At 45.7% G+C, this 26399-nt stretch overlaps 1 protein-coding gene across 3 annotated transcripts in view; it reads left to right on the top strand.

The window, feature by feature from the left end:
- pacsin3 (protein kinase C and casein kinase substrate in neurons 3) overlaps positions 1-26399 on the top strand; it is a 55763-nt gene that overhangs the window by 15650 nt on the left and 13714 nt on the right. For all 3 annotated transcript variants that reach the window (XR_013936454.1, XM_080491181.1, XM_080491182.1), the window contains 7 exons: positions 14762-14862; positions 16976-17132; positions 17974-18209; positions 19089-19244; positions 21865-22040; positions 23460-23580; positions 25036-25178. Coding sequence is in view for 2 of the 3 variants with exons in the window: in XM_080491181.1 (XP_080347307.1) it covers positions 14809-14862; positions 16976-17132; positions 17974-18209; positions 19089-19244; positions 21865-22040; positions 23460-23580; positions 25036-25178 (1043 nt within the window). In the remaining variant the exon portion in view is untranslated. The remainder of the gene's footprint in view (positions 1-14761; positions 14863-16975; positions 17133-17973; positions 18210-19088; positions 19245-21864; positions 22041-23459; positions 23581-25035; positions 25179-26399) is intronic.

The raw sequence follows: 26399 nt of genomic DNA, 5'->3' as shown, positions 1-26399 counted from the left end.
ATGGTGGGAAAGAGCTACTGAGCCACTGAGTTTCTGAAAATGAACTACAAAAAGTTCATCTGGGTTCTAGATGATTTCAAGTTGTTCTAGGCAGATTATTACTCTGGTAACTTACATGATCTGCTCCTTTTTCAGTCATCCTGAGTTTCCCTGAACGCTCCGATGAGCGGGTTCCTTTAAATGTTGTCGTCACAAGGAATTGTGGGGGAACATGAGCTGGTCTCCTTTGGTAAAGGAACCATCAGTGGTTCCTAGGCTAAAGGAGGTTCTAAAGGAAGCATCAGTGGTTCCTAGGATAAAGGAGGTTCTAAAGGAAGCATCAGTGGTTCCTAGGCTAAAGGAGGTTCTAAAGGAAGCATCAGTGGTTCCTAGGATAAAGGAGGTTCTAAAGGAAGCATCAGTGGTTCCTATGCTAAATGAGGTTCTAAAGGAAGCATCAGTGGTTCCTAGGCTAAAGGAGGTTCTAAAGGAAGCATCAGTGGTTCCTAGGCTAAAGGAGGTTCTAAAGGAAGCATCAGTGGTTCCTAGGATAAAGGAGGTTCTAAAGGAAGCATCAGTGGTTCCTATGCTAAAGGAGGTTCTAAAGGAAGCATCAGTGGTTCCTAGGCTAAAGGAGGTTCTAAAGGAAGCATCAGTGGTTCCTAGGCTAAAGGAGGTTCTAAAGGAAGCATCAGTGGTTCCTAGGATAAAGGAGGTTCTAAAGGAAGCATCAGTGGTTCCTAGGATAAAGGAGGTTCTAAAGGAATCATCAGTGGTTCCTAGGCTAAATGAGGTTCTAAAGGAAGCATCAGTGGTTCCTAAGCTAAAGGAGGTTCTAAAGGAAGCATCAGTGGTTCCTAAGCTAAAGGAGGTTCTAAAGGAAGCATCAGTGGTTCCTAGGTTAAAGGAGGTTCTAAAGGAAGCAACGAGCCTCCTTTCCTTTGCTTATTGAGAATTCAGATGGTCCTTATCATGGCCGCCAAACACAGCACTTCTGGGGTGACGGAGGAGTGGATCGATAAGGAGACAGGAGGGACAATTGGGACGTAGCCCAGGAGTTTTAAAACGCTGACGTCTGGCTGCAGAGCCCCGCCTAGCTGTACTACAGCTTTGCTAACATTGCACGTTGCTGCATTGCAAACGTTGCTGCATTGCAAACATTGCTGCGTTGCTGTGTTGCTTTGCTAACATTGCAAGTTGCTGTGTTGCTTTGCTAACATCCACGTTGCTGCATTGCTCTGCTAACATCCACGTTGCTGTGTTGCTTTGTGGTGTTTTGAGTGTAAAATCCCTCCAAACAGCAACATGTTGCCATGAAAAGTTGGATAGCACAGTGCTACTTCCCTAGCCTGCTCGCTGGCTGCAAACTGTGGACTGGATTTCCTGCCTCATTCCTCCTGGTCTCATTGAGACCCGCCTCCCTTCAGGAAATCCAGTCCACAGTTTGCAGCCAGCGAGCAGAGCAGCAGCAGGGAAACACTGGGGATCATTTCAGCACCATGAAGCAGACCAGGATCATGGATCAGACCAGGATCATGGAGCAGACCAGGATCATGGATCAGACCAGGATCATGGAGCAGACCAGCATCATGGAGCAGACCAGGATCATGGAGCAGACCAGGATCATGGAGCAGACCAGGATCATTCAATTCAATTCAATTCAGTTTTATTTGTAAAGCTCTAAATCACATCAACAAACATCTCAGAACCTCTTACAATGATAGAGAACAACAGAACCCAACTAAACCTTCCAGAACCTCTTACAATGATAGAGAACAACAGAACCCAACTAAACCTTCCAGAACCTCTTACAATGATAGAGAACAACAGAACCCAACTAAACCTTCCAGAGCAGCAGATGGAACAAGCAACAGAGGAAACCAGGAAGAACTCCCTCTCAGGAAGAACAGTTCATAAGAAGTCCCTCTTCAGGAAGAAAGGGGGCGGAGCCTAGACTCTGGAAGGGTGGGGGGGGGGGGGGGGGGCATCCGCCTTGACCGGTTGGGGGGAGAAGTACATGGGATAGGACAGGGAGAGAGAGGAATAGAAGAGGGAGAGAGAGAGGAATAGAAGAGGGAGAGAGAGAGGAATAGAAGAGAGAGAGAGAGAGAGGAATATAAGAGAGAGAGAGAGAGAGAGAGAGGAATAGAAGAGGGAGAGAGAGAGGAATAGAAGAGGGAGAGAGAGGAATAGAAGAGGGAGAGAGAGAGGAATAGAAGAGGGAGAGAGAGAGGAATAGAAGAGGGAGAGAGAGAGGAATAGAAGAGGGAGAGAGAGAGGAATGGGAGAGAGAGAGGAATAGAAGAGAGAGAGAGGGAGGAATAGAAGAGGGAGAGAGAGAGGAATAGAAGAGGGAGAGAGAGAGGAATAGAAGAGGGAGAGAGAGAGGAATGGGAGAGAGAGAGAGGAATAGAAGAGAGAGAGAGAGAGAGGAATAGAAGAGGGAGAGAGAGAGGAATAGAAGAGGGAGAGAGAGAGGAATAGGAGAGAGAGAGAGGAATAGAAGAGAGAGAGAGAGAGGAATAGAAGAGAGAGAGGGAGAGGAATAGAAGAGAGAGAGAGAGGAATAGAAGAGAGAGAGAGAGAGAGAGGAATAGAAGAGGGAGAGAGAGGAATGGGAGAGGGAGAGGAATAGAAGAGGGAGAGAGAGGAATAGAAGAGGGAGAGAGAGAGGAATAGAAGAGAGAGAGAGAGAGAGAGAGGAATAGAAGAGGGAGAGAGAGAGGAATAGAAGAGAGAGAGGAATAGAAGAGAGAGAGAGAGAGGAATAGAAGAGGGAGAGAGAGAGGAATAGAAGAGAGAGAGAGAGAGGAATAGAAGAGAGAGAGAGAGAGAGAGAGAGGAATAGAAGAGAGAGAGAGAGAGGAATAGAAGAGGGAGAGAGAGCGAGAGGAATAGAAGAGGGAGAGAGAGAGGAATGGGAGAGGGAGAGGAATAGAAGAGGGAGAGAGAGGAATAGAAGAGGGAGAGAGAGAGGAATAGAAGAGAGAGAGAGAGAGAGAGGAATAGAAGAGGGAGAGAGAGAGGAATAGAAGAGAGAGAGAGGAATAGAAGAGAGAGAGAGAGGCAGACAGGCCAGAGAAGTACAAATACTAAGAAAAGTCTATGATGAGCGTTGGTCTGATGATGAACTAATCTCAGTCTGGAGTTTAAGGGCCGTGCCGTTGTGGGGGGGGTCTCGGTGCTGTGGGGGGGTCCCGGTGCTGTGGGGGGGGTCCCGGTGCTGTGGGGGGGTCCCGGTGCTGTGGGGGGGTCGGGTAGTAGGACCGTGGTAAGTCCACTCTGGGAGTCTTGGGTCTGATCCCCTGGATCCTGCTCCCCTCCTGTCAGGATCTGGTGGCTCCAGTAATGTTGTTACACAGAGAGAAAGAAAGAAAGACAAGAAACAGAAGCTCCAAATGTAGAGTTCCTCCCTTTAACGGGAGAGAGGAAATCCCCTCAGCAGTCTAGGCCTAGAGCAGCTCAACTTAGTGCTCCTATTTTATTCCTAATGAGAAGCTCTATCAAAGAGGAAGCTTTTTATGGATCATGCTCATGGATCATGGATCCATGAGTTACGTTGGGATTAGAACCCGATACTGATACTGGGTCGGATCGGCCCTGTCCCTAATTATCAGTCTAATTATCACTAACCTGGTGGCCACAGGTTAAAGGTCAGAAGAGTGAACATGTAAGAAAATTGTTCAGGAAAAGTCAACAGACTGAAAAGTCAACAGACTGGAAAGTCAACAGACTGAAAAGTCAACAGACTGGAAAGTCAACAGACTGGAAAGTCAACAGACTACTGAGGGGAACTTCAGTCATTCATGATGAAAACTGGCTCCGTTCCAGCAGGTGTCAATGAGAGGGAATAAAAGTGGCACCATTTCATCAACATCAGTGTTTATATTTACTACAAATCGGACATCTGGAAGATTATGACATTTATCTTTTGAGAAATATCTTTATTAGGTTTTTAACAACTTACCAAAACACAAACACACTTGGCTCATGTATACATTATGATAAACAGTCCAGGTCAGGATAGACATCATGTACTAAACAACTGCATCAGTAAAGAAAGAGTTGGTGAGTACACAAACAAAATAGAAAAAAAGAAAATGGATCAAAATAAAACAACAACAACAACAACTTGTGTCTATGGCACAAAGAAGAATAGTGGAAACATTTGATCTAATATACGCCAGGAAGGGTTCCCATGTTCTACGGAGGACAGCATGTCTGGAGTGGAGTTCTCACGTTAAGCCGTCCAGTGGAATATGATCAGTTCTGACCTGATCGTACCTTGGAAGGGCCTTGGAAGGGCCTTGGAAGGGCCTTGGAAGGGCCTTGGAAGGGCCTTGTCTGTGATTCTGGCACAGAAAGTAACACCTTGTAGAGTTCTCTCAGTAATAAAAGAAATACCATTTTGCATGTGACCTTAATAAAATGAAGACGCATTTACATTGAACACGGTTGCACGTTGCTTATTTTATGTTTATGTTCTACTGGTTTTTATTTACGACGCCTCTCCTTTTCCCTCTGCGCTGTTCTAACACCGCCGCCGTTCTCCAGCTGGAGGCCCTGAACTATAATGGGTTACGAGGTTAGTATTTCAGGTTGGGTCTAGTAGAGCGGCAGACATTGTTTACCAACCAACCACCTACTGATTTGTGTTTCTATTCCACGGTAGCATTAACTAATATCACCAGTGTTTCTGTTGCTGTGGTAACCAGAGAAAGGACTGCAGCGTTTTGTTACCTGACGGTACCATGGAGACGGTACCTTCAGGTTAAAGTTCTCCGAGGATCAGGAGGAAGGTTCACCTTCTCCTTGAGTCTCGCTCAGTTTTGGATTTAATCTTAACATTCCCTTAATCTGCAGCCTTATTCAGTCAGAACTCCTCCCATACACACGAGTCTGAATCTGATCACATTGATAGTGAGGATTGATGGATCAGTTGATCACCTGACCAGGGTTGTGTCGGCCATTCTTTAAAGGTCGGTTCAAGGTTGAGGTCAGTTGAGGCCTCCAGCAGTGAGGCAGGACTGGTTCTCCTCGTCCAGTTCAGTCTTTGTTTTAAACGAGCTCCGCCTCTTCATCGACACGTCGCCAGAGAAAACAGCTGATGTCGGTTGTTTGAGCTCAAATCCACACTTCAGCATTCCACTCCTAGAGCACCTCCAGGGAATGCATCAGGAATGTAGAGTGACGGAGCGTCTTTTGCTCGATGCTCTCAGACTTCAGATTGACAGTATAATGCTGTTTAATGAAGTATAATGCTGTTTAATGAAGTATAATGCTGTTTAATGAAGTATAATGCTGTTTAATGAAAGCATAATGAAAGCATAATGCTATATAATGAAGTATAATGCTGTTTAATGAAAGCATAATGCTATATAATGAAGTACAATGCTGTTTAATGAAAGCATAATGCTATATAATGAAAGCATAATGCTGTTTAATGAAGTACAATGCTGTTTAATGAAGTATAATGCTGTTTAATGAAGTATAATGCTGTTTAATGAAGTATAATGCTGTTTAATGAAAGCATAATGCTATATAATGAAGTATAATGCTATATAATGAAGTATAATGCTGTTTAATGAAGTATAATGCTGTTTAATGAAAGCATAATGAAAGCATAATGCTGTATAATGAAGTATAATGCTGTTTAATGAAAGCATAATGCTGTTTAATGAAAGCATAATGCTGTTTAATGAAAGCATAATGCTGTATAATGAAGTATAATGCTGTTTAATGAAGCATAATGCTGTTTAATGAAGTATAATGCTGTTTAATGAAGTATAATGCTGTTTAATGAAAGCATAATGCTGTTTAATGAAAGCATAATGCTGTTTAATGAAAGCATAATGCTGTTTAATGAAAGCATAATGCTATATAATGAAAGCATAATGCTATATAATGAAGTATAATGCTGTTTAATGAAGTATAATGCTATATAATGAAGTATAATGCTGTTTAATGAAAGCATAATGCTATATAATGAAGTATAATGCTGTTTAATGAAAGTATAATGCTATATAATGAAGTATAATGCTGTTTAATGAAGTATAATGCTATATAATGAAGTATAATGCTGTTTAATGAAAGTATAATGCTATATAATGAAGTATAATGCTATATAATGAAGTATAATGCTGTTTAATGAAAGTATAATGCTATATAATGAAGTATAATGCTGTTTAATGAAGTATAATGCTATATAATGAAGTATAATGCTGTTTAATGAAAGTATAATGCTATATAATGAAGTATAATGCTATATAATGAAGTATAATGCTGTCAATCTTGACAAAATGTGCATGTGTTCACCAAACAATATGTCAGGTGCCACAGCTGGATGTTCTGCCTCCCAGGGTGGTGCTCTCTGTCTCTCTCTCTCTCCTGTCTGTCTGTCTGTCTGTCTGTCTGTCTGTCTGTCTGTCTGTCTGTCTGTCTGTCTGTCTGTCTGTCTCTCTCGTCTGGATATTACAGTGTATTATTGATACTTAGTTCATGTAATAAATTTACCACTTAGTTTCTAGAAATATTAAATCCTCAAAGTGGAGGAGCTGCACTGTAACAAAACCCAGACTGATGTTAGATGTTTATTAATTTATGTTTTTATTAGTTTTGTAGAGAGAAACAGTTTCACCCAGAGCTAAAAGGACGTTATAAAAATAGTCTTTGAATTTAAATACAGTCTCGGTGTGCTGAGTCGACATTAATTCTGTGGTTTTCCCTGAACAAATATCCATTACAAGTTTCAGTCTTCAGTAGAAAAACAATGTGATTAATCACAATTAATTACAGAAAATTGTGCAATTAATTAGTAAATTCTTTTTAATCGACTGACAGCACTAGTTATTATCAAACTAAATGTTGATGGACACAGCTACTTCTCCTCAACATGTGCAATTCTAATTCTGATGACTGTCGTCCTTCTAAGGACGTCCTGAACCCGCTTGGTAGAAAGTCTTTAGAAGACATGTGGATGGCTGGTCTGTGTTTTTCTCCAAACCTTTAAGCTTGATGCAAAGTTTGCCTGATTAGAGAGCACAACTGGATCGAAATGATCAAATATGTTAATTAATACACTTCAAAAGATGTGATTGGTGGGCTGTTGGTGGTGTTCCATCGACCTGCCCTTTAATGTAAAGTTCTGAAACACTTGAGTCGTATGAGAGGACTTGAACTTAACAGTATTATACATAAACTAAATGAAGTAGAAGAAGTGAAGGTCCTGTGTGAGTGAAGCGTTGAACAAATCCAAATGTAAAAGTGAAAGCATGCCCCGCGTGTTGAGCAAGTCGTATTTATGCTCCTTCTAAAACATGTCGACTCTTTGACAGACATCCAGTGAGACAGATGAGACGTTCTTCTTAAAGCTAAAAATGATCAGATTTGTGTGATTGTGATGCTTTTCAACATATTTCATCATGTCTAAATTGCCTTGGACGTATTGAGAGGTTGTGAGCTGATTCCCGGAGATGCAGTCTCTTTAAGGGTTAAATGTTTTCACCTTCAGGACAAAGACAAGGTCCCATTAGAAAGGTCAACCTGCTGTCTCATTGCTCTGTTGCTCTGCCAGTTGCTTAGTTTCCATGTTGGCTGGCTGCTCAACAGAAATGGGAGGAGAGGCTAAGGGGCTGTTAGGACAGGCTGGACGCTGCAGAGGTGGGACGTCTCCAGCCAGAACACAGTGGAACCCCAAACCAAAGAACCCCCATGAAAATCCTCCAAATGATTCAATCCACTCAGTCTACCGGCTTTTGTTTCTTCAGCTTTGGCTCCCTCGGCTGCTGCTCCAACCAGGGGGGGTGGAGGTGAGGGTGGGGGAGGGGGGGTTAGGGGGTCCTGTAATCCAGTGTGTTTCTGCTCACGGTGTTATCATTGTGAGCACGGTTATTTAAGTCTGTCCTTTGGGCTGCAGCTGGTTGTTGGTGGCGGAGGGTCGGGCTTGGAGGACCGTCTCCCACTGCTTCTGTTTTTAGATGTTTGCAGCCTGCAGGCCCCCCGGGGGGGGGGGGGGGGGCTTTACAGCCCAACACACCCCAAGCTTTGCTGGAATGCTCCAGAGCTTCTCCGCTGCTTTGGCCTCAGCGTCTGCAGAAGATCGGAGTGGAAGCTGGAGCTTTACAGTAATCTGATTAATGGAGCTGAGGTCCACTGGAGATTATGAGGTCTGGACCGGCTCTCTATCCCTCAGTCCCTCCTCCTCCTCCTCCTCCTCCTCCGGGTGTAGAGTACCTCCGCCCGGCTCCAGCGGGTGTAGAGTACCTCCGCCCGGTGGCAGCAGGTTTATTGATCACTCTTATGGTGAGGAACACCCAAGAGGTTCTGCAGTCACAAGAAGAACTTCTGTTAAACATAAAGACATGTACATGGTTAGAGGATAGGATGATGTGCAGTCCAGGTAAAGGAAGATGAAGTCTCATGACGAATGAAGACCGACCTCCTTCAGGTCCTCACACTGTGCAGTGCATTGATTCTGTGACACAGTCTACAGCTGACAGGCTCAGGCCCGGCCGGGGATTAAAGCCTCCATCACGGCCGTGAGCCGGGGGAAGAACCGAGCGCTTCATAGCACCACTCCTCTGGCCATCTGTCCAGGGAGAAAATAAAAGAATTAGAAACGTTGAGGATTATGCAGATGTTAAAACTGAACATCATAGCTGGCTGAATGGATGTTCAGCTGATTTCCTGCTTGTGAGTTCAAGAATGTTTTCAGAGCAGAAATAAGAGACGAATGATGTGCAAATGAAAACATTCGTCTTTACAAAAATGTTTCCCTTCGCATGGAATCACATCCAGGACTCGTTTCCACAAAGTTTCAAGTAAAATCACTTCGTTTTAGAAAAGTTTCACATTTACATGGCAACGTTTTGAAACGGTGACGACAATGTAGTTTTCATATTGCTCCTCTATTGCTCTTAGTTATAGTAATGAAAACACACACACACACACACACACACACACACACACACACACACACACACACACACACACACACACACACACACACACACACACACACACACACACACACACACACACACACACACACACACACACACACACACACACACAGCAGAGAACAATAAGCTCTAAACATGAACACTGGAGAACACGGACATTCTAGTGGACGGACCACCAAGCTGGATTGTTATTATGGTGACGGCAGTTTTTCATAATAGTCAGGCGCTTACACAGAGACACAGTTGTGGCATTTTTGAAAAGTTCCACCTTGGAAGCCATTTTCAGGAAGTAGTTTCTTCAGTGGCTCTGAAAAGTGTTGTCACGTGAGCAGACCCCTAAAACTAATGGTGTTTTAATAAGACCATAGAAATCTAGAAATCCAGGACAAGCAAGATAATGAAGCTGTTTCGTTTGCTTCTAAACCTACAATCTGCCTTCTGAAGGCCTCATCTTGCAGTTTGCCGGTCGGTTTGGAGGCCAACAGTGTCACATGACCTGAAGCGCTGCAGTTAAACTCCTGCTGAGTTGCTGATTAGCAATCTGTGGTTTTCTCATTCTCACTCGTGTTCCAGCTCGTTGATGGCAGATGGCTCTGCTGCTGTGAGCAACACACACACACACACACACACACACACACACACACACACACACACACACACACACACACACACACACACACACACAGTGCAGGTAATTGGCGCTGAGCTGTGGGAGGAGGATTAACCGTTCTGGAGGTGTGACGCTGTGCTGCTGAGCAGGTTAATCTACAACGTCACTCTGACACACCTGCTGCTGTTTACAGGTTCACTCTGTTTCAGAGCAGCTGAGCACATGCTGCTCCTCCTCCTCCTCCTCCTCTTCTTCCTTCACCTTATCCTTCTCTTCCTCTTCCTCGCCCTCCCCCTCCCCCTCCTCCTCCTCCTCCTCCTCCTCCTTTTCAGAGTTTCAGAGTTCAGAACCTCTGAAAGCGCAACTTTTTGAAAACGCGCCGACTGTGTCTCCATGTAAACAGGGCAAAATGCAACTTTTTTCACTGACAACTTTTTGACCATGGTGGACATGCATAGTAACTAGTAGTTCTGCACATGCTCAGTAGAGCCAATTGTGTGTGCTTTCAGTACTAAAACTAACAACTGTACCACTTAGTGGCCCAACATGAAAACGACATTTTCTGCATTTCTGCCGCTTCCGTGCCAATGGAGATCGTTTTCAAAACATTGCAGTGTAAAGTTGAAACGATTCTAAAATAAACCTGATGCGTTTTCTGGTGCCGGTGATTGAAGGGAGTTTAAAAGAACGATTCCTGCTCCTCCCTTGTTGCTCACCACTACTCGCTGATCATATTTTAGGTGGAGATGCAGCTGATCCAGCCTTTCCTCTTTGAGTAAACAGGACTTATCTGGAGGCATTACTGCCTGATGGTGGGACGGGGAGAGACAGCAGCTCTTCAACGCAAAAATATACACATCTCATTATTTGCAGTGGCCACCTCGAAAGACAGAAGTCAAAACTCTCCTTGCCATGCACTGATCCAGCTGGGATCCAGCTGGGATCCACTGATCCCGCTGGGATCCACTGATCCACTGATCTAGATATCTGCCACTCCTATAAACCATTTAAATACGTTGAGCAGGGCAGATCGCCATAAAGGAAACATCTGAACTGAACTTGCAGCCTGTTTAACAAACGCATCATTTTCTCATTAATGACTGAGAATCTGATGGACATTAAGTTTATTGATGGTTAATTAATGTCACATCAGTCAGTCAGTGAGTTGCTCTTGGTTTTGTAATTGACCAGGTGTTGTTTTGAATGTTTCATTTCTATTCCAGTTGATTTCCCAGTTTTCAATCTGGAACCATGAAAACGAAAGAAAAGCGGATAAACTCCCGCCTTGGAGTCGGTCGTGTTTCCATAGCAACGGAAAAACAATCAGCAAAGCAGCCTTAGGAAAATGAAACACCAAACATCATCACCTGTGTGAATAAACCTACAGAGGAAGTGAAGCTGTGAAGTTGTAAATGTCAGCCGCTCTCTCTGGCTGCGGGTGGTGCTCGGCTCGCACCACCCTGCTGCTTTTTAGTTCTTGGATTTAGTCACATCTGGTGTATGACCGCCTGGTTCTGTGAACTTATATCTCCTATGTTCTTCTAGACACTCTGGAAAGCTTTCCCTCAGAGCTGTGAGCAGTTTCACACAGAAGAGGAAACTCCCAGTTACTCATGAGCACACTCTTTCACACGTCAACCTCCAACTTCAAACTCAACATTTCCTCCTTCCATTTCACATTAAACCCAGAAATGTCTTCCCCACATCATCACTTACACACTGACTCAATAAGTTTGATCAAAGTGAACAAGTTGAAAGAAAACAAACACAGTAAAACACCACATCAGGTATTAAAACTGATGCTTCTGTGGATAAAGTGTTTTTATCATAACTTTACAAATGTGATGATAGATTGGATCCTTGATGTTGAAGCTGTTGCATCACTGACGACTGAGCTTTGCTCTCATTGTCACATTGTGCTCCAACACAGTGTGCTCCTCAGTGGATGCATTAGAAAATAACATTCTTAATATTAGATATGAAGCTCAGTCTCTGTGAAATCCTCCGACCTGCTGCCTTCAGCCTCATGTTTGACTCCTAACATGGTCACGTTGAACATGAGCAGTCCTGAAGTCCTGCAGGAGATTTTCACCTTGACTTTGCCTTTTTCCCCAATAAAACATTTGTGATCGGGTTCTTTTCTCAAATTTCCTGTCGGTGTAAAATTCCACTGATGGATTCCCTTTTTCTGAGGAGGAAGAAGAAGTTCTGAACAGACGTGTCTGTGCGACGATGTGAGAAGAAATGTGAATCCTGAACCTTCAGTCCTGCCGTCAGTGGGTTCCTGTGTGGTCCTGTGGGTTCCTGTGTGGTCCTGTGGGTTCCTGTGTGGTCCTGTGGGTTCCTGTGGGTTCCTGTGTGGTCCTGAGGGTTCCTGTGGGTTCCTGTGGGTTCCTGAGGGTTCCTGTGGGTTCTTGTAGGTTCCTGTGGGTTCCTGTGGGTTCCTGTGTGGTCCTGTGGGTTCCTGAGGGTTCCTGTGGGTTCTTGTAGGTTCCTGTGGGTTCCTGTGGGTTCCTGAGGGTTCCTGGTTCATCGCAGACTGAAGATCACAGCCTGTTTTCTTCCCATGTTTTCGGGCCTTGAAGCAGAGGAAGTGCTGTTGGGGGAACGTCAGGTCGTTTCTCCGGACGGCTGAAGAAGCAAAGCCAGCTTTATTTCCCTGCTTCACTCTGGAGCATCACGAGGCTGCAGACAGGAGCACTCGGTCGTTTTTACAACCCTTTTCTGACTAAAGTGTTTTTAGTTTTTTTTCAACCTCTACAGCCTCTGGGACAATCTGCTAAGTTAGGTTACATGAACAAGTACGAGCACGACTGTGACACCATGCACATTAATGTCTGACATTTTGCAGGTTGCTGGTAAAACTCAGACCTGCTCAGAGTTTCATCGGTGCTGTTGATGAGATGATTTGAGTTTATATTTGTCACCCATTTCAGGTCAAACAATTGATTATGATGATCCTCTTGTCAAACAGCATCGTCTGTGATTGCAGCTTCTTTCTGCTTTCTGATAATAAACTGAGCATCAAGTGTTAAACTCTTAGTTTGGACTTTTTTGGGGCTGCAGTTCAATGTTTTCTACTTTCATTGATGTTTTGAAGACCAAACTATTATTAGCAAAGTAATAATAGATGGACACAAAAAACCCAAAACAAAAGGCATTAGATTGATAGATTCATTGATCTTAAAGTGACAGCGCCGTCTCCCCTCACTCAGGGGATTGAGCCTGGTCAGCAGGAGGACCTCTATGGAGCTCCTGCCCACTGAGGTTCTCCTCATCCAGAGTTCAGAACCAAACTGAAGCGCTGCTTGTTGCAGAGAGCTCAGTGATAAATAGCTTTAACCATCTTATGATGTTCTTTGTGAAAACATGATTGAAATGGTTGTTTTTATCTTGTCATTTAGTGGTGTGGACAGTTGAGATTACGTTGAACTGTGTGGCTCCTATAATAAAATATCTTTGACACCCAATGAGCCCAAATCACAAACTTCTGTCTGGAACTGGTCAAAGTGACGAAAACCCACAAACGCTCTGGCAAGTTTATTGTGTTTCTGTCATGAAAGATTTTACAAAAACGTCATCTGTAAATGTGGTGACGGAGCACCGTTTCTTCTGTATGGAGAGATTTTAATTTAATCCCTTCAGATTTTGCTGCTGGTGGATGTGACCCAGTACAAATGTTAGTGTGTCCTGTGATGAAAGCGGCTCATTGTTCCACTGTGGACTGACACACATTCCTGCCTCGGTAATGGAGCGGATGAGTGTGACAGGACGTCGCTGTTTGTGAGACACAGACAGTACAGTTGTGTGCAGAAAGGGGGAACCGGGCGGTGGCGTGGAGCGAGCGTTCCAGTGGGGGGGCGGGGGCCTGTGTGGCACTCTGATGGGTTCTGTAGGCTGACGGAGACCAAGAACAACCTGACATGTTAAAGGACTCATATTCTGTTCAATCCACTTCCTAGAGGTTCTCCAGCAGTACTACTCGTCCCCATACCTGGACTGACGTCCCAGAAGTGAAGACAGTCTGTCCTCTCTCTCCCTGGCTTGTTCCAGGTTATAAAAAGTGTGTTGCTCCAAGCAGCCAATCAGAAATCAAACCCTATATAGTGTCATCGGGGGTTTAGCCAATCCCAATCAAGGTAGGCCCTCCCTTTGACTCCTCCCACAATTAGGCAGCTCTGCTCTGGCACATGGCACCACCAGAGGAAGTACTTCCTCCTCTTCCCAAGATGGGCATGTGTGGGCGGAGCCAGTCCAGCTCACACAGACACAGCAGATTCTGAATGTAGCTCCTATGATCCAATATTCAAATGAGGAAAATCAAGGAGGAGCTAGAAACTTAGAATACTGAAGGTTTCTGGACCGACCAGACCAGGAGGAGGAGGAGGACAGGAGGAGGAGGAGGAGAACAGGAGGAGGAGAACAGGAGGAGGAGGAGGAGAACAGGAGGAGGAGGAGGAGAACAGGAGGAGGAGGAGGAGGAGAACAGGAGGAGGAGGAGGAGAACAGGAGGAGGAGGAGAACAGGAGGAGGAGGAGGAGAACAGGAGGAGGAGAACAGGAGAACAGGAGGAGGAGGAGGTGAACAGGAGGAGGAGGAGGTGAACAGGAGAAGGAGAACAGGAGGAGGAGGAGAACAGGAGGAGGAGAACAGGAGGAGGAGAACAGGAGGAGGAGCTGGATTTGGGGCAACAAACTGAAGCTAAACTAATCTAAAGTGTTGAAAAGCTGTTTACCACCTCTCCTGTGAAGACGTGTTCTACAGGCCATGAATATAGAATTGTGATCCTGTGACAATCATTTGCACAGAAAAAGTGTCCAAAAAGCTCTTTATCTGTCCTTTTAATGTCCTTTTTAGTCTCTAATAGATTATTGTTATTATTGATATTATCCAATAACACAATGACAGTGTGGTATAATACATCTTACTGCAGTTATTTATATATGGTGAAGCCACAAAGGTTTCTCAAAGCTTCATTCAGGATAATCTGCCGTTGCATTTACCTGAGATGTTTGAGGAGATCAAACGTAAAGAAAGCGGCTGCGTTTCAGTGTCTTTGCTTCGTTTCTTCTCTTGTCAGAATATACTGGCATGACTTCCAGCTGTGGGCTTGTAAAGTTTTCATTTAATGAAAGTGTCCATGTGAAATGAGACCTCAGTGTGCAGTGAAGTACTAAAAGCTTTTCTCTCCCTCTTTTTTTTTGGTCTTCAGTTTTCTCTGCAGCCGCCATCATTCTGTGCTGTAAGGCCGACCCCAACATGTCTTCCAACGGAGACCTCAGTGACCAGGGGACCTCTGACAGCTTCTGGGAGGTACGGCAGCAACATCCAGTCATACAGCGCTCAGCCTTCTCCGTGTACTTTACATTCAGTAAATACACAGTGGAAGATACTTACAATCTACATGGACCAACGTCTCACTGCTTTAGTAGTGTCAACGTGCTTTATGTTGTAATAGTCATCCATCATCCATCTCCTCCATCCATCCATCCATCTCCTCCCTCCATCCATCCATCTCCTCCCTCCATCCATCCATCTCCTCTCTCCATCCATCCATCTCCTCCCTCTATCCATCCATCTCCTCTCTCCATCCATCCATCTCCTCCCTCCATCCATCCATCTCCTCCCTCTATCCATCCATCCATCCATCCATCTCCTCCCTCCATCCATCCATCTCCTCCCTCCATCCATCCATCTCCTCTCTCCATCCATCCATCTCCTCCCTCTATCCATCCATCTCCTCTCTCCATCCATCCATCTCCTCCCTCCATCCATCCATCTCCTCCCTCTATCCATCCATCCATCTATCCATCCATCTCCTCCCTCTATCCATCCATCTCCTCCCTCCATCCATCCATCTCCTCTCTCCATCCATCCATCCATCCATCCATCCATCCATCTCCTCCCTCCATCCATCCATCCATCCATCTCATCCCTCCATCCATCCATCCATCCATCCATCCATCTCATCCATCCATCCACATTCTCCCTCTTATCCATTTCTGGGTCGCGGGGGTGTCAGTCTGAGCACCGTCACCCAGATCACATTGCACCATTAAGAACCTTCCTGCAGGTGGAGAGCCCACAGGAAGGTGGAGAGCCCACAGGAAGGTGGAGAGCCCACAGGAAGGTGGAGAGCCCACAGGAAGGTGGAGAGCCCACAGGAAGGTGGAGAGCCCACAGGAAGGTGGAGAGCCCACAGGAAGGTGGCGCCCGGCGTGGGACATGAACCCTCTACCTTGAGACTGAGAGTCTCATGCTCTACCAGCTGAGCTGGCCGGGGGCTGTAATATTCATTCCTTCATTCCTTCCAGCATACATTCAGACACCATGGGCGGTCTTATTAAGGCTCCAGGTTTTGTTCAGGACCCCTCGTCACACCTTGTCAGTCCTGTGAAGCCAGGCCGTAGTGGAGAGAGAACAGCTGAATGCAGCAGCATCATCAAACAGATCAGCGTCTCCTGACGTCCTGCAGGGACATTCAGAATGAGGCTGCTGGAGACGCACAAAGTGACAGATGTGAAGAAAGACGAGGACTCCAGTGCAGAGTACGGTCTCAGCGCAGTTTAGTGTGGGTCAATGGTGAAGGTTTGAATCCCACAGCTGACCACTGTGGGTCAATGAGCAAGGCTCTTGATCTTCACCAGCCACCCGGGCGCTGCACCGCGCCGGCCCAGCGCTCCTAGTATGTAGTTAAGCTTAACCTTCAATAGAACTGCATCAATGAGAAAGTATTTCCCCAGGAGGGACTAAGAAGGTAAACAGAACAAACGCTCCGGCAGCTCGACTAAGAAAATGATCCAGAGATGGAATTCGAAGCTTTTTTAAGCAGGAATGTTTTACACTGGATCCTAAAAGTGGAGCCGGTGTTCGATAGTTGGAAGTGAATGTGTGGTAGCTGAGAGGTGCCTGACCTTCTTCACCTCCTCTCTCTGCCGACACCACCAGCTGCTGCTTCTTCTTTTAGACGCTGGGGTTGTTAAGAGCTTTGTACATGAGAGAGAATCTCAACCCTCCAGCTGCTTTCTGGCGGCGCTCTGCAGGAGACTTCAAATGATCAATCTGACTCCCTCATAGTGAGGAAATGCAGTAGTACTGCTGAGTGATGCTTTATTTCAGAAACAATACTGGCCATGCTCTGACTGCACTCATACCTGTGGATGAAATGAACATGCAGGATTTGTTCCCTATTGAAAGACACTTAATACACGAGGAGGCTCCTGATCGGATGTCCAGTAACGGAGCAAAACATCAGGTGCAGCATGCGACTGTTGCACGTCCACCGTTTTCCCACCATCTGATTATTTCAATCATTTTGAATTCAACACAGAAAAAACTCCACAGTAAAGCAAGCGAGCTGCAGATTCAGTGTCTCAGCTTCCTGCCGTTTTGTTGGATTATCTGTGTGTTGTGTGTGTTTCTGCAGCCGGGCAACTACAAGAGGACGGTGAGGCGGATCGACGACGGCCATCGGCTGTGTAACGAGCTGGTCAGCTGCTTCCAGGAGCGGGCCAAGATAGAGAGGAGTTACGCTCTGCAGCTGAGCGACTGGACCAAGAGGTGGAGGGGCGTGGTGGAGAAAGGTGAGCCAGGCCGACGCTTTCACATGTTTACTTCCTCATACGGAACAAAGGAAGAAATATCACCTTGAGTTGTCATTTTGTTCTGTTGTTTAAATCTGAAACTCTTTTTTGCCATTCATGGGACAGTGAAGGACACAATTCTTCATTTAGCAAGCTGGAGCCAGAAAGGTGAAGCATTCATAATACATTGAAATCATTTCCGTTGACTTGGGTCCCTCATGCAGGCTGTCGCAGAAAACATTTTGCTCATAGCTTGTTGAGATGTTTTTACCCAGGGAAAGTGGAAAGAGGCATTACTTAACTTGTGTGACTCTGTCGGTGAGCGTGTGCAGCTTCCTGGTGCTGCTCCTGTCAGGGCAGGGCCTTTTGTGTTCTTAAGACTCTTTAACTATGAAATGAGTTCATGTCACATCTTGTGCTTGAAGGAGAAACATGCAGATGTTGCAACCGTCTTCAAAAGCACAAGCGTCGGTCTGTGTCGTAATCCGGAAACCAAATTCCTCCAGCTGTCTGGTGACACGGAGCTGTGCTGTGGTTTGTTTCAGGATCTCTGCTCTGGTAGAAAATACTTGTGGAGCATCTTGTTCTTAAAGAAGAGACGTGCAAACAAGCCGTCTCTCCATTCGTCTTGATGGTAAAATCATTGCAGCTTTAATTTACACACATCAGCACAGATCAATAATCCTCATGCACGACTGATCGTCCATATCTTTAGGTGTGACTCACCGTTCTGCGTAGGGTTATATCATACGACCATCTGCTGAGGACTTCCCTTCTTTTTCAGTTTCACATCTCACCATTGAATTTTCTTCTTGCCTCTTGTTCCCCGCCGGTTGCTCAGGGCCGCAGTACGGCACGCTGGAGAAGGCGTGGCACGCCTTCATGCAGGCGGCGGATCGCCTCAGCGAGCTGCACCTGGAGCTACGGGAGCGGCTGGCGGGCGAAGACAGCGACAAGGTGCGCAACTGGCAGAAGGACGCCTTCCACAAGCAGATCATGGGCGGCTTCAGGGAGACCAAGGATGCAGACGACGGCTTCCGCAAAGCTCAGAAACCCTGGGTCCGCAAACTGAAAGAGGTGGGGGCGTCGCTCCGTCACCGCGACTCACATTAACCGCCCAATGAAACGTGGTATTGAGGGACGGCTGGTGTCGGCGGAGCCCCTCAGATATTATCCTCCAGTCATATCTGGAAGCACACCTCCTTTAAACCCTCTTTACATCTTAACAATTAACATTTCTTTTATTTGATTTGGAATTTTTAGGTGGAAAAAACTACAAAAGTACAGTTATACTTGACAATGACAAAGCAGGAATAAACCTATTAGGAGGTCCAATGAGACCTTTCTCTGGGCAGAAGAACCATAAATAAGTCGATGTATGACTGAATGAATTGATTGGTGGCTGGATGTGAAGAGCAACAACCCTAAACACAGTACTTCACTCAGATCACCTCACCAGTCATTTCCTTCCAATCCAAGGAAGATTGTTTTGACGTTTTCAAGTTTCTTTCTTCTTGAATTTGACATACAGGAAGAAATGTTCTTATTGGGTAAGAACAGATGTACGACAAAAGTAAAATAGTTTGTACTGAATATATTTATCTCCCTTGAGTGACAATCCTTCTCTCAGGATGGACAATCTAACAAATCTGCATCATCTCTGGAATCTTGGCGTCTCTTCTATATAAATGAGATATTTGGAAAAATGTTTATTAAATATTTGAGCTTTCAAAGTTCAGTGTGTCGTTTTGAAGATTCTTTACTCGTCATCATCTTCAGTGTTTAGTTTTTTTTCTGTTGGTGTTTTGTGACGAGTCAGTTTGTGAACCTGTTTAGAAGTGAAATGCTTCTGACAGCAGCTCTTGTCCCTGATTTCCCCTTATTGCTTAAACTCTGTTGGTGAGGCTTCGTTTCCAGTGTGCTGATGAAGAGTTTCACCTTGTGAACTGACTGAAGGTGGAGTCCAGCAAGAAGAGCTACCACCAGGCCAGGAAGGAGGAGTGGTCGGCCACCAACAGGGAGACGCACGCCAAGGCCGACCCGTCCAAGTCGCAGGAGGAAGTCCGCAAGTTCACCACCCGGACCGAGCGCTGCAGCCAGGAGACCCACAGAGTAAGACAAGCACGCACGCACGCACGCACGCACGCACGCACGCACGCACGCACGCACACGCACGCACGCACGCACGCACGCGCACACACACACACACGCACACACACACACACACACACACACACACACAGCTCCACTTGCAGTATGGGTGTGTCAGGGAGTCCAGAGAAAAACATCTCTGTGTGTTTTTCACCTGGAAACATGACCGGGCTCGTCTCCTCTGTTCCTCCTCGGCTCGGCACAAACCTGACGGCAGGAAACTAAAAGTCCATGAAGCGGGCAGTCACTTAACACTTTTCTTTTAAACTGCTCTACATTTTATGCTCTTTTTACAAGATTTGAGTTTTGCTGACGAAATATTAAACTACATGCTGTTTGCATAACTCTGTGACGGTGGTTAAATGACGGTGGTAATCCCACAAATTTTCTTTTTCCAAGTATTTGACTCAGAGGAGTGATGTGCGAGTTTTAAGGAATCATTCAAACCGGAGAGTCATCACGTTCATGACCTGCTTCACTGAGTCCTTCCTGCTCCAGCCGTCCAGCTGCAGAGAGGAAAACACTGATGTCTCTGTTGTTCTGCTGCTACTCCAACTGCACCTGGAGAAATGAATCACATGACTCACTTTAGACACCCTGTGATAAACGCAGTATACATACATACATACATACATACATACATACATACATACATACATACCTACATACATACATACAGTATATTTGACATTCTGGATACCTGCTGTTTACTTTATGTTTAAAGATTTATTTAACTTAGTTCCTGGTTCAAATAAACCTCAAAAACAACCCAAAAATGGAGAGTAAACTGACCAGTGCCACTAAAAAGTACTGTGTACTGACTATTACGCATGTTTCCACTGAACAAAAAGTGCAGGAATGTTACGGTACAGTCCGGTCCGGTACAGTCCGGTCCGGTACAGTCCGGTCCGGTACAGTCCGGTACGGTACAGTCCGGTACATTCCGGTACGGTACAGTCCGGTACGGTACAGTCCGGTACATTCCGGTACGGTACAGTCCGGTCCGGTACAGTCCGGTCCGGTACAGTCCGGTACGATACAGTCCGGTCCGGTACAGTCCGGTCCGGTACAGTCCGGTATGGTACAGTCCGGTATGGTACAGTCCGGTCCGGTACAGTCCGGTCCGGTTCACGTTTTCAACGCAAGAATTTGGGATTTTCCGGAAAATCCCGCTCCAAAGGTGGAGGCTTCTCTGTTGCTCCTCCGTCGGGGTACGGGTCTGGTTTTGAGGAGCCGTCTGCTGATTGGTCAGTGATTTACTATACACCCTCAAGATTTTAATATGTGGCTGGATGAATCCTCTGGGACTCTGGAGCAGACGTGAGGCAGGACGGAGACCGGGACTCTGGAGCAGACGTGAGGCAGGACGGAGACCGGGACTCTGGAGCAGACGCTACAGCCGCTACGTCATGTCTCTGGCCGGTGCTCCATTGCCTCCATGAGGAAGTAGCAGCCGCCACAACCAGCGGAGCGACACCGGCACCGCCCGGCTTTGTGACCCGGGAGACGTTGGCTCTCTAGGAACCAACATGGAGGCTCAGCTGCAGCTCTGAGGCTGCAACACATAAAAGTAAAAGAAGTAAACAAGTCGGAGGATGTAAACAACAACAGAGGATTCAGGAGGTCCAGGTCATTCAGGAGGTCCAGGTCTGTCACCCCGGCTGAGATCACTGTTGCAACCTCACAGATCTGCAGAGCTCTAAACCCCGCCTACATTTTAACCCTCCCTCTGCGGGGGAAACACCACCCACATTTCAGTTGGGGTCTGCTTTGCCATACTGCTCCGCTCCTTCCCTGCACTTTCTGTCGGGTGGAGACGGGCTCCATGATGGAGCAGCTACTACATTTTGCTTTTTGTTCTCTTGGTTTGTTCTACTTCCAAATGACCTCGTTGCTCTCCGTGGTGCTGAAGCTTGGTGCCCCTGCCCTCAGCATGTGTATGTTGTAGAATGATGTTATGATGAGCTTTATAATTTGGGTTTATAGGGCCCGGTCATGTCCCGCCCCCGCCCCCGCCCCCGCCCCCCGCTCTGATTTGTTCCACTTGTGTTAAATCCCCTGACTGCAGTAAGAACACACAATGGTGCATGTATGTATTAATGGAACGGCTCTTTTTCCATCTTGTTTCAGTCGGAGCTGAACATTACAATGTTCAGTGTCAACATTCAAGACTACTGGTTGTAAATTTCGCTTCGATCAAAACTGCTGACTCCTCTAAATGTGGAGCGATAAGGCTTATGCACCGACTCTATTTGCTCTATGTCTGGGAGTGTTTCTTTGTTCTCCTATACTGGTGGGGACTGAAAGTTGATGCATATTGGCATGTGGGGAAAATCTATCAACCTTTAGGTAAATATGTTTATTGATCAGGATCGGAATCGGTTATATATATGGGAAGAGTTAGGATCTGTCAAGTTACACGTGTGTGTGTGTGTGTGTGTGTGTGTGTGTGTGTGTGTGTGTGTGTGTGTGTGTGTGTGTGTGTGTGTGTGTGTGTGTGTGTGTGTGTGTGTGTGTGTGTGTGTGTGTGTGTGTGTGTGTGTGTGTGTGTGTGTGTGTGTGTGTGTGTGTGTGTGTGTAGGCGAAGGAGCGCTACTCGAAGGCTCTGGAGGAATTGAACCGCTGCAACCCGCGCTACATGGAGGACATGGAGCAGGTGTTTGACCTCACCCAGGAGGCCGAGCGCAAGCGGCTGCGCTTCTTCAAAGACGTCCTGCTGGACATCCACACACACCTCGACCTGTCTGCCAAAGAAGGGTAACACACACACACACACACACACACACACACACACACACACACACACACACACACACACACACACACACATCAGAAATAAGGGAATGATTGGATGATTCATGATCTGTGACTCAGAGTGAAGGCATGCACGTCTGAACTGGCTCTGGTGTGTTTACACAGGGGTTAATCGAAGACATGTACCGTTGTCCATTAACTATTGACCTCTCCTTTTATTTGAACTGGACACTGTTACCATGGCAACCGGCATTAGTGAGGTCCGATGGCGTTTAAATATTTGCCAAATGTATTTTATGTGAAGCGCCTGTTTGAATGGGATTTTCAGACGGTGTCTGAAGGTGAAAGACCCAAAACACCCGATGAGTCCAGGTCCTATCACTGATGATGTGTCCATCTGGACAGGGTCCTACTGCAGCCTGGTTACTTCTTCTCTTCTCTGCCCGAGACAAGACATGAGAAATGCTCATGTTACCGTCAGGCCCTGAATGCATCACTGTGCTGAACATGCAGCTGCTATAATGAAAGTATTGTGACAATTATATGATTCACAATCACACTTATGTAGATGAGGTTAACGTCTTTCTTCTTTCTTCTCTCAACTCCTTTATTTGTCACAATTACACACCGTGTAACGTACCATGACACTTTTAATAACAAGAGTAGAAGAATAAAAATCGAAAGCGCACAACGATGTTAATAATAGGAACGAAAATTAGAGCTGTGTGTGTGTGTGTGTGTGTGTGTGTGTGTGTGTGTGTGTGTGTGTGTGTGTGTGTGTGTGTGTGTGTGTGTGTGTGTGTGTGTGTGTGTGTGTGTGTGTGTGTGTGTGTGTGTGTGTGTGTGTGTGTGTGTGTGTGTGTGTGTGTGTGTGTGTGTGTGTGTGTGTGTTAATCACACAATTATTCTGACTGATGTGTAACATTCTTGTGAGTTTGCAGAGGACGAAGCAGAGTGAATGAAAAACGCCCGTCTTAATGATGAAGGTGGATACAGGCTAATGTTAGTCTTCCTCACACTGGACAGATGAACATTTAATTAGTTCAGGATTAACTAACTTTGATAAAAGAGCTTAATGTGACACTAATGCTCCCCGTGTAGATCAGGGGTGGAGAACCCTGGTCCTGCAGGGCTGCTGTCTGCTGTGTTGCTGTGAGGACACTTAGAATCCGTGCAGGACTGTGTCCTCGAGGACCAGGGTTCCCCACCCCTGGTGTAGAGGGTAGAGAGACAGCAGCTCGAGGACGGTTTTCACACAATGACATCATAGCAGTACTCAGTAAAGAGTCAATACCACAGGTACTTTTGTGTACATGTTATTCCTCAGACTCGTTACCTTCTCGTCATCTTTAAAGCTGCTCAGAACAACGTTTTGGTCACAGTGGGGAGGCTGACCATGTGACCTGCCATGTTTTGCTCCAGCTTCACAGACCTGTACCGGGACCTGGGTCAGACCATCAGAGCAGCCAGCGACTCCGACGACCTGAGGTGGTGGAGGAACACCCATGGACCCGGCATGAGCATGAACTGGCCCCAGTTTGAGGTGCAGAGACACACACACACACACACACACACACACACACACACACACACACACACACACACACACACACACACACACACACACACACACACACACACACACACACACACACACACACACACACACACACACACACACACACACACACACACACACACACACACACTGTTTATTATCTCCTGGTACATCACATTAGCCGACTACTTCACTCTTACCTCTATTTTATATTCTGAGTTTAAACTGATTCCTTAGCGACACATTGTCCTCTGAAAATGTACATTCCTATTAGTGTTTTCACGTCGTTATAAAAGTGTGTGTGTTTTGTAAACTATCACGTGTGAATGAAGTTGGAGACCGCTGATAACTGGACTGATAACTGGACTGATAACTGGACTGATTACTGGACTGATTACTGGACTGATTACTGGACTGATTACTGGACTGATAACTGGACTGATAACTGGACTGATAGCTGGACGGATAACTGGACTGATTACTGGACTGATTACTGGACTGATAACTGGACTGATTACTGGACGGATAACTGGACTGATTACTGGACTGATTACTGGACTGATAACTGGACTGATTACTGGACTGATAACTGGACTGATAACTGGACTGATAACTGGACTGATAACTGGACTGATAGCTGGACTGATAACTGGATTGATAACTGGACTGATAACTGGATGGATAGCTGGACTGATAACTGGACTGATAACTGGATGGATAGCTGGACTGATAACTGGACTGATAACTGGACTGATAACTGGACGGATAACTGGACGGATAACTGGACTGATTACTGGACGGATAACTGGACTGTGAAGTTTGAATTTCATCATGAAGTGTCGTAACGTAACAAAAGGAAGCAGCTCACTGGCCTCATAGCAGAAGAGTATACAGTGAGATGTTTGTGGACGTGATGTCGACCCTACAGGAGTGCTTGAGTCGGTGTGATGACCATGTTTGGATGGTCTCCAGGCTGACCTGTTGGCTGTTTATTGGCATCTCGTTCCTTATAGCGAAGTGGGAATTTCCCATCTTGTTAGTTTTTCTTTGCTTCATGAGTGCAGTTAAACAACACAGCTTCTTATCTTCCAGAGTTTTTTGAGGCGTTAGTTAAACAATTAGATGATTCATTTTGTCATGTATGAGGAAAAACATCACCTGCACCGATGCAGAACATTAAATCGGACCCAGAATGCTCAGTTTAAGTCTGGAAATCTTTTTAACGGGCCAATGTGATGTGATGGTTTCAGTTTCTCTGTGTCAGGTTTGATCAGGTAGGTTTTTCTCTGAATCCTAATCCCTCATCTTCTCCGATGAATCACTTAATCTTTCATTATCAGACACTTTGGACACATTTGTGAAGGAAGGTCCAGAGAATGAAGTCGGGTTGAGGTTGGTCCAGAAGGAGGTTGTGATGGAGTCGGTGCGTCTGTGTTGCAGGACTGGTCTCCAGAGGCGAGTCGCTCCATCAGCAGGAAGGACCGAGGAGGTCACTGCGAGGACAACGTGGTCACTCTCACCAACATCGTCTCCTCGGCCGGCGGCGACGCCCCGCCAAGCCCCATCACTGTGGACGCCAGCAGGTAGAGCCTTCGTACCTTTATAAGAAAGACACCTGAAAACCAGGCAGGGACTCGTCGGAGGAGCGCAAAGTTTAATAAGGGCTTGTTGAAACTACAGCAAAGTTATTACATCTAACTTTATTTGCCTTGTTTGATGATGACAGTTTGACTGGAGCAGTAAAATAACGAGAACTCAACCTTTTCAAACTTCAGTCTAACTTCCTCTCTGATGTTTTCAGGACTCTCCTGCATTTCAGAGGAAACAAACAAACTGATTTGATCTTCAGTAGCTGGACCAGTAAACTGAGAAATGAATCCGTAAACAACCGCAACTCCAAACCTTTCCCTTTTGTCTCAGTGTGAAAACGTTGGAATAGAAAAACACAATTTATTATCTTGTTACAAGACATGAAGATGAAACTTTCCCCAGAATAATTACAATTTCAACATGATTCCATTTTTATCGGTGCTGACTGTTGCAAAGTGCTCACAAAGCACGTCCTCTGCTTGTGGCCTGGATTTAGATTTCACTTGGTTTGGTCCTTTTCTGTTTGTCTGAATGTGAAAAAGTCCAGGATGTTCCTCTCATGTTGCCTGATGCTTCTCAACACTCCATGTTTCAGCCTTCAGCCTGCATGTTTGAATAAAAACCTGAAAAAGCTTCTTCACAACAAGCAACAGGAGAGTTTCTGACAAAAACAACCGAACCTGCTAAATAAACCAGCAGGTCCATGAAAATGTGCTATTTCAAGTTTTCTTATTGTGGCAGAAACATTTTGACTGAAGCTCCAGTTTCCTTCTTTGTGGGGCTTAATATACAGGCCCTTTCCCAAAAACTAGAATGTCATGGAAAAGTTGATTTATTTCCATAATGCCATTGGAAAACTTAAACTTTCATAGAGTACAGATTGAGGGCCCACAGTTCAAACAATTTCAAGTATTTAGTTGTTTATTTTGACATAATTTGGGCTTCCAGCTCATAAGACTCATGAAAACAGGAATTCAAAAAATGAGAATACTGTGAAGGAAACAGCCCAAATTGTGCAGAGCGTGAAAGAATGTTTTAAAGTGAGTGTCACACTAATCATCTACTAAACTCAAAGCACCTGCACAGGTTCCCCCAGGTGTCATTAAACTGCTTCAGTTGGGTTGAACATGGGGAAGACTGCAAACGTGACAACTGTCCAGAAGACCATCACTGATCCCCTCCATAGGAAGGGGAAGCCACAAACCCTCCAGCTC

This window comes from Lipophrys pholis (genome assembly GCF_963383615.2).
Source record: "Lipophrys pholis genome assembly, chromosome: 2".
Taxonomy (NCBI): domain Eukaryota; kingdom Metazoa; phylum Chordata; class Actinopteri; order Blenniiformes; family Blenniidae; genus Lipophrys; species Lipophrys pholis.
The sequence above is the reverse complement of the archived record's forward strand: the minus strand, read 5'-3'. Positions and strand labels throughout refer to the sequence as shown.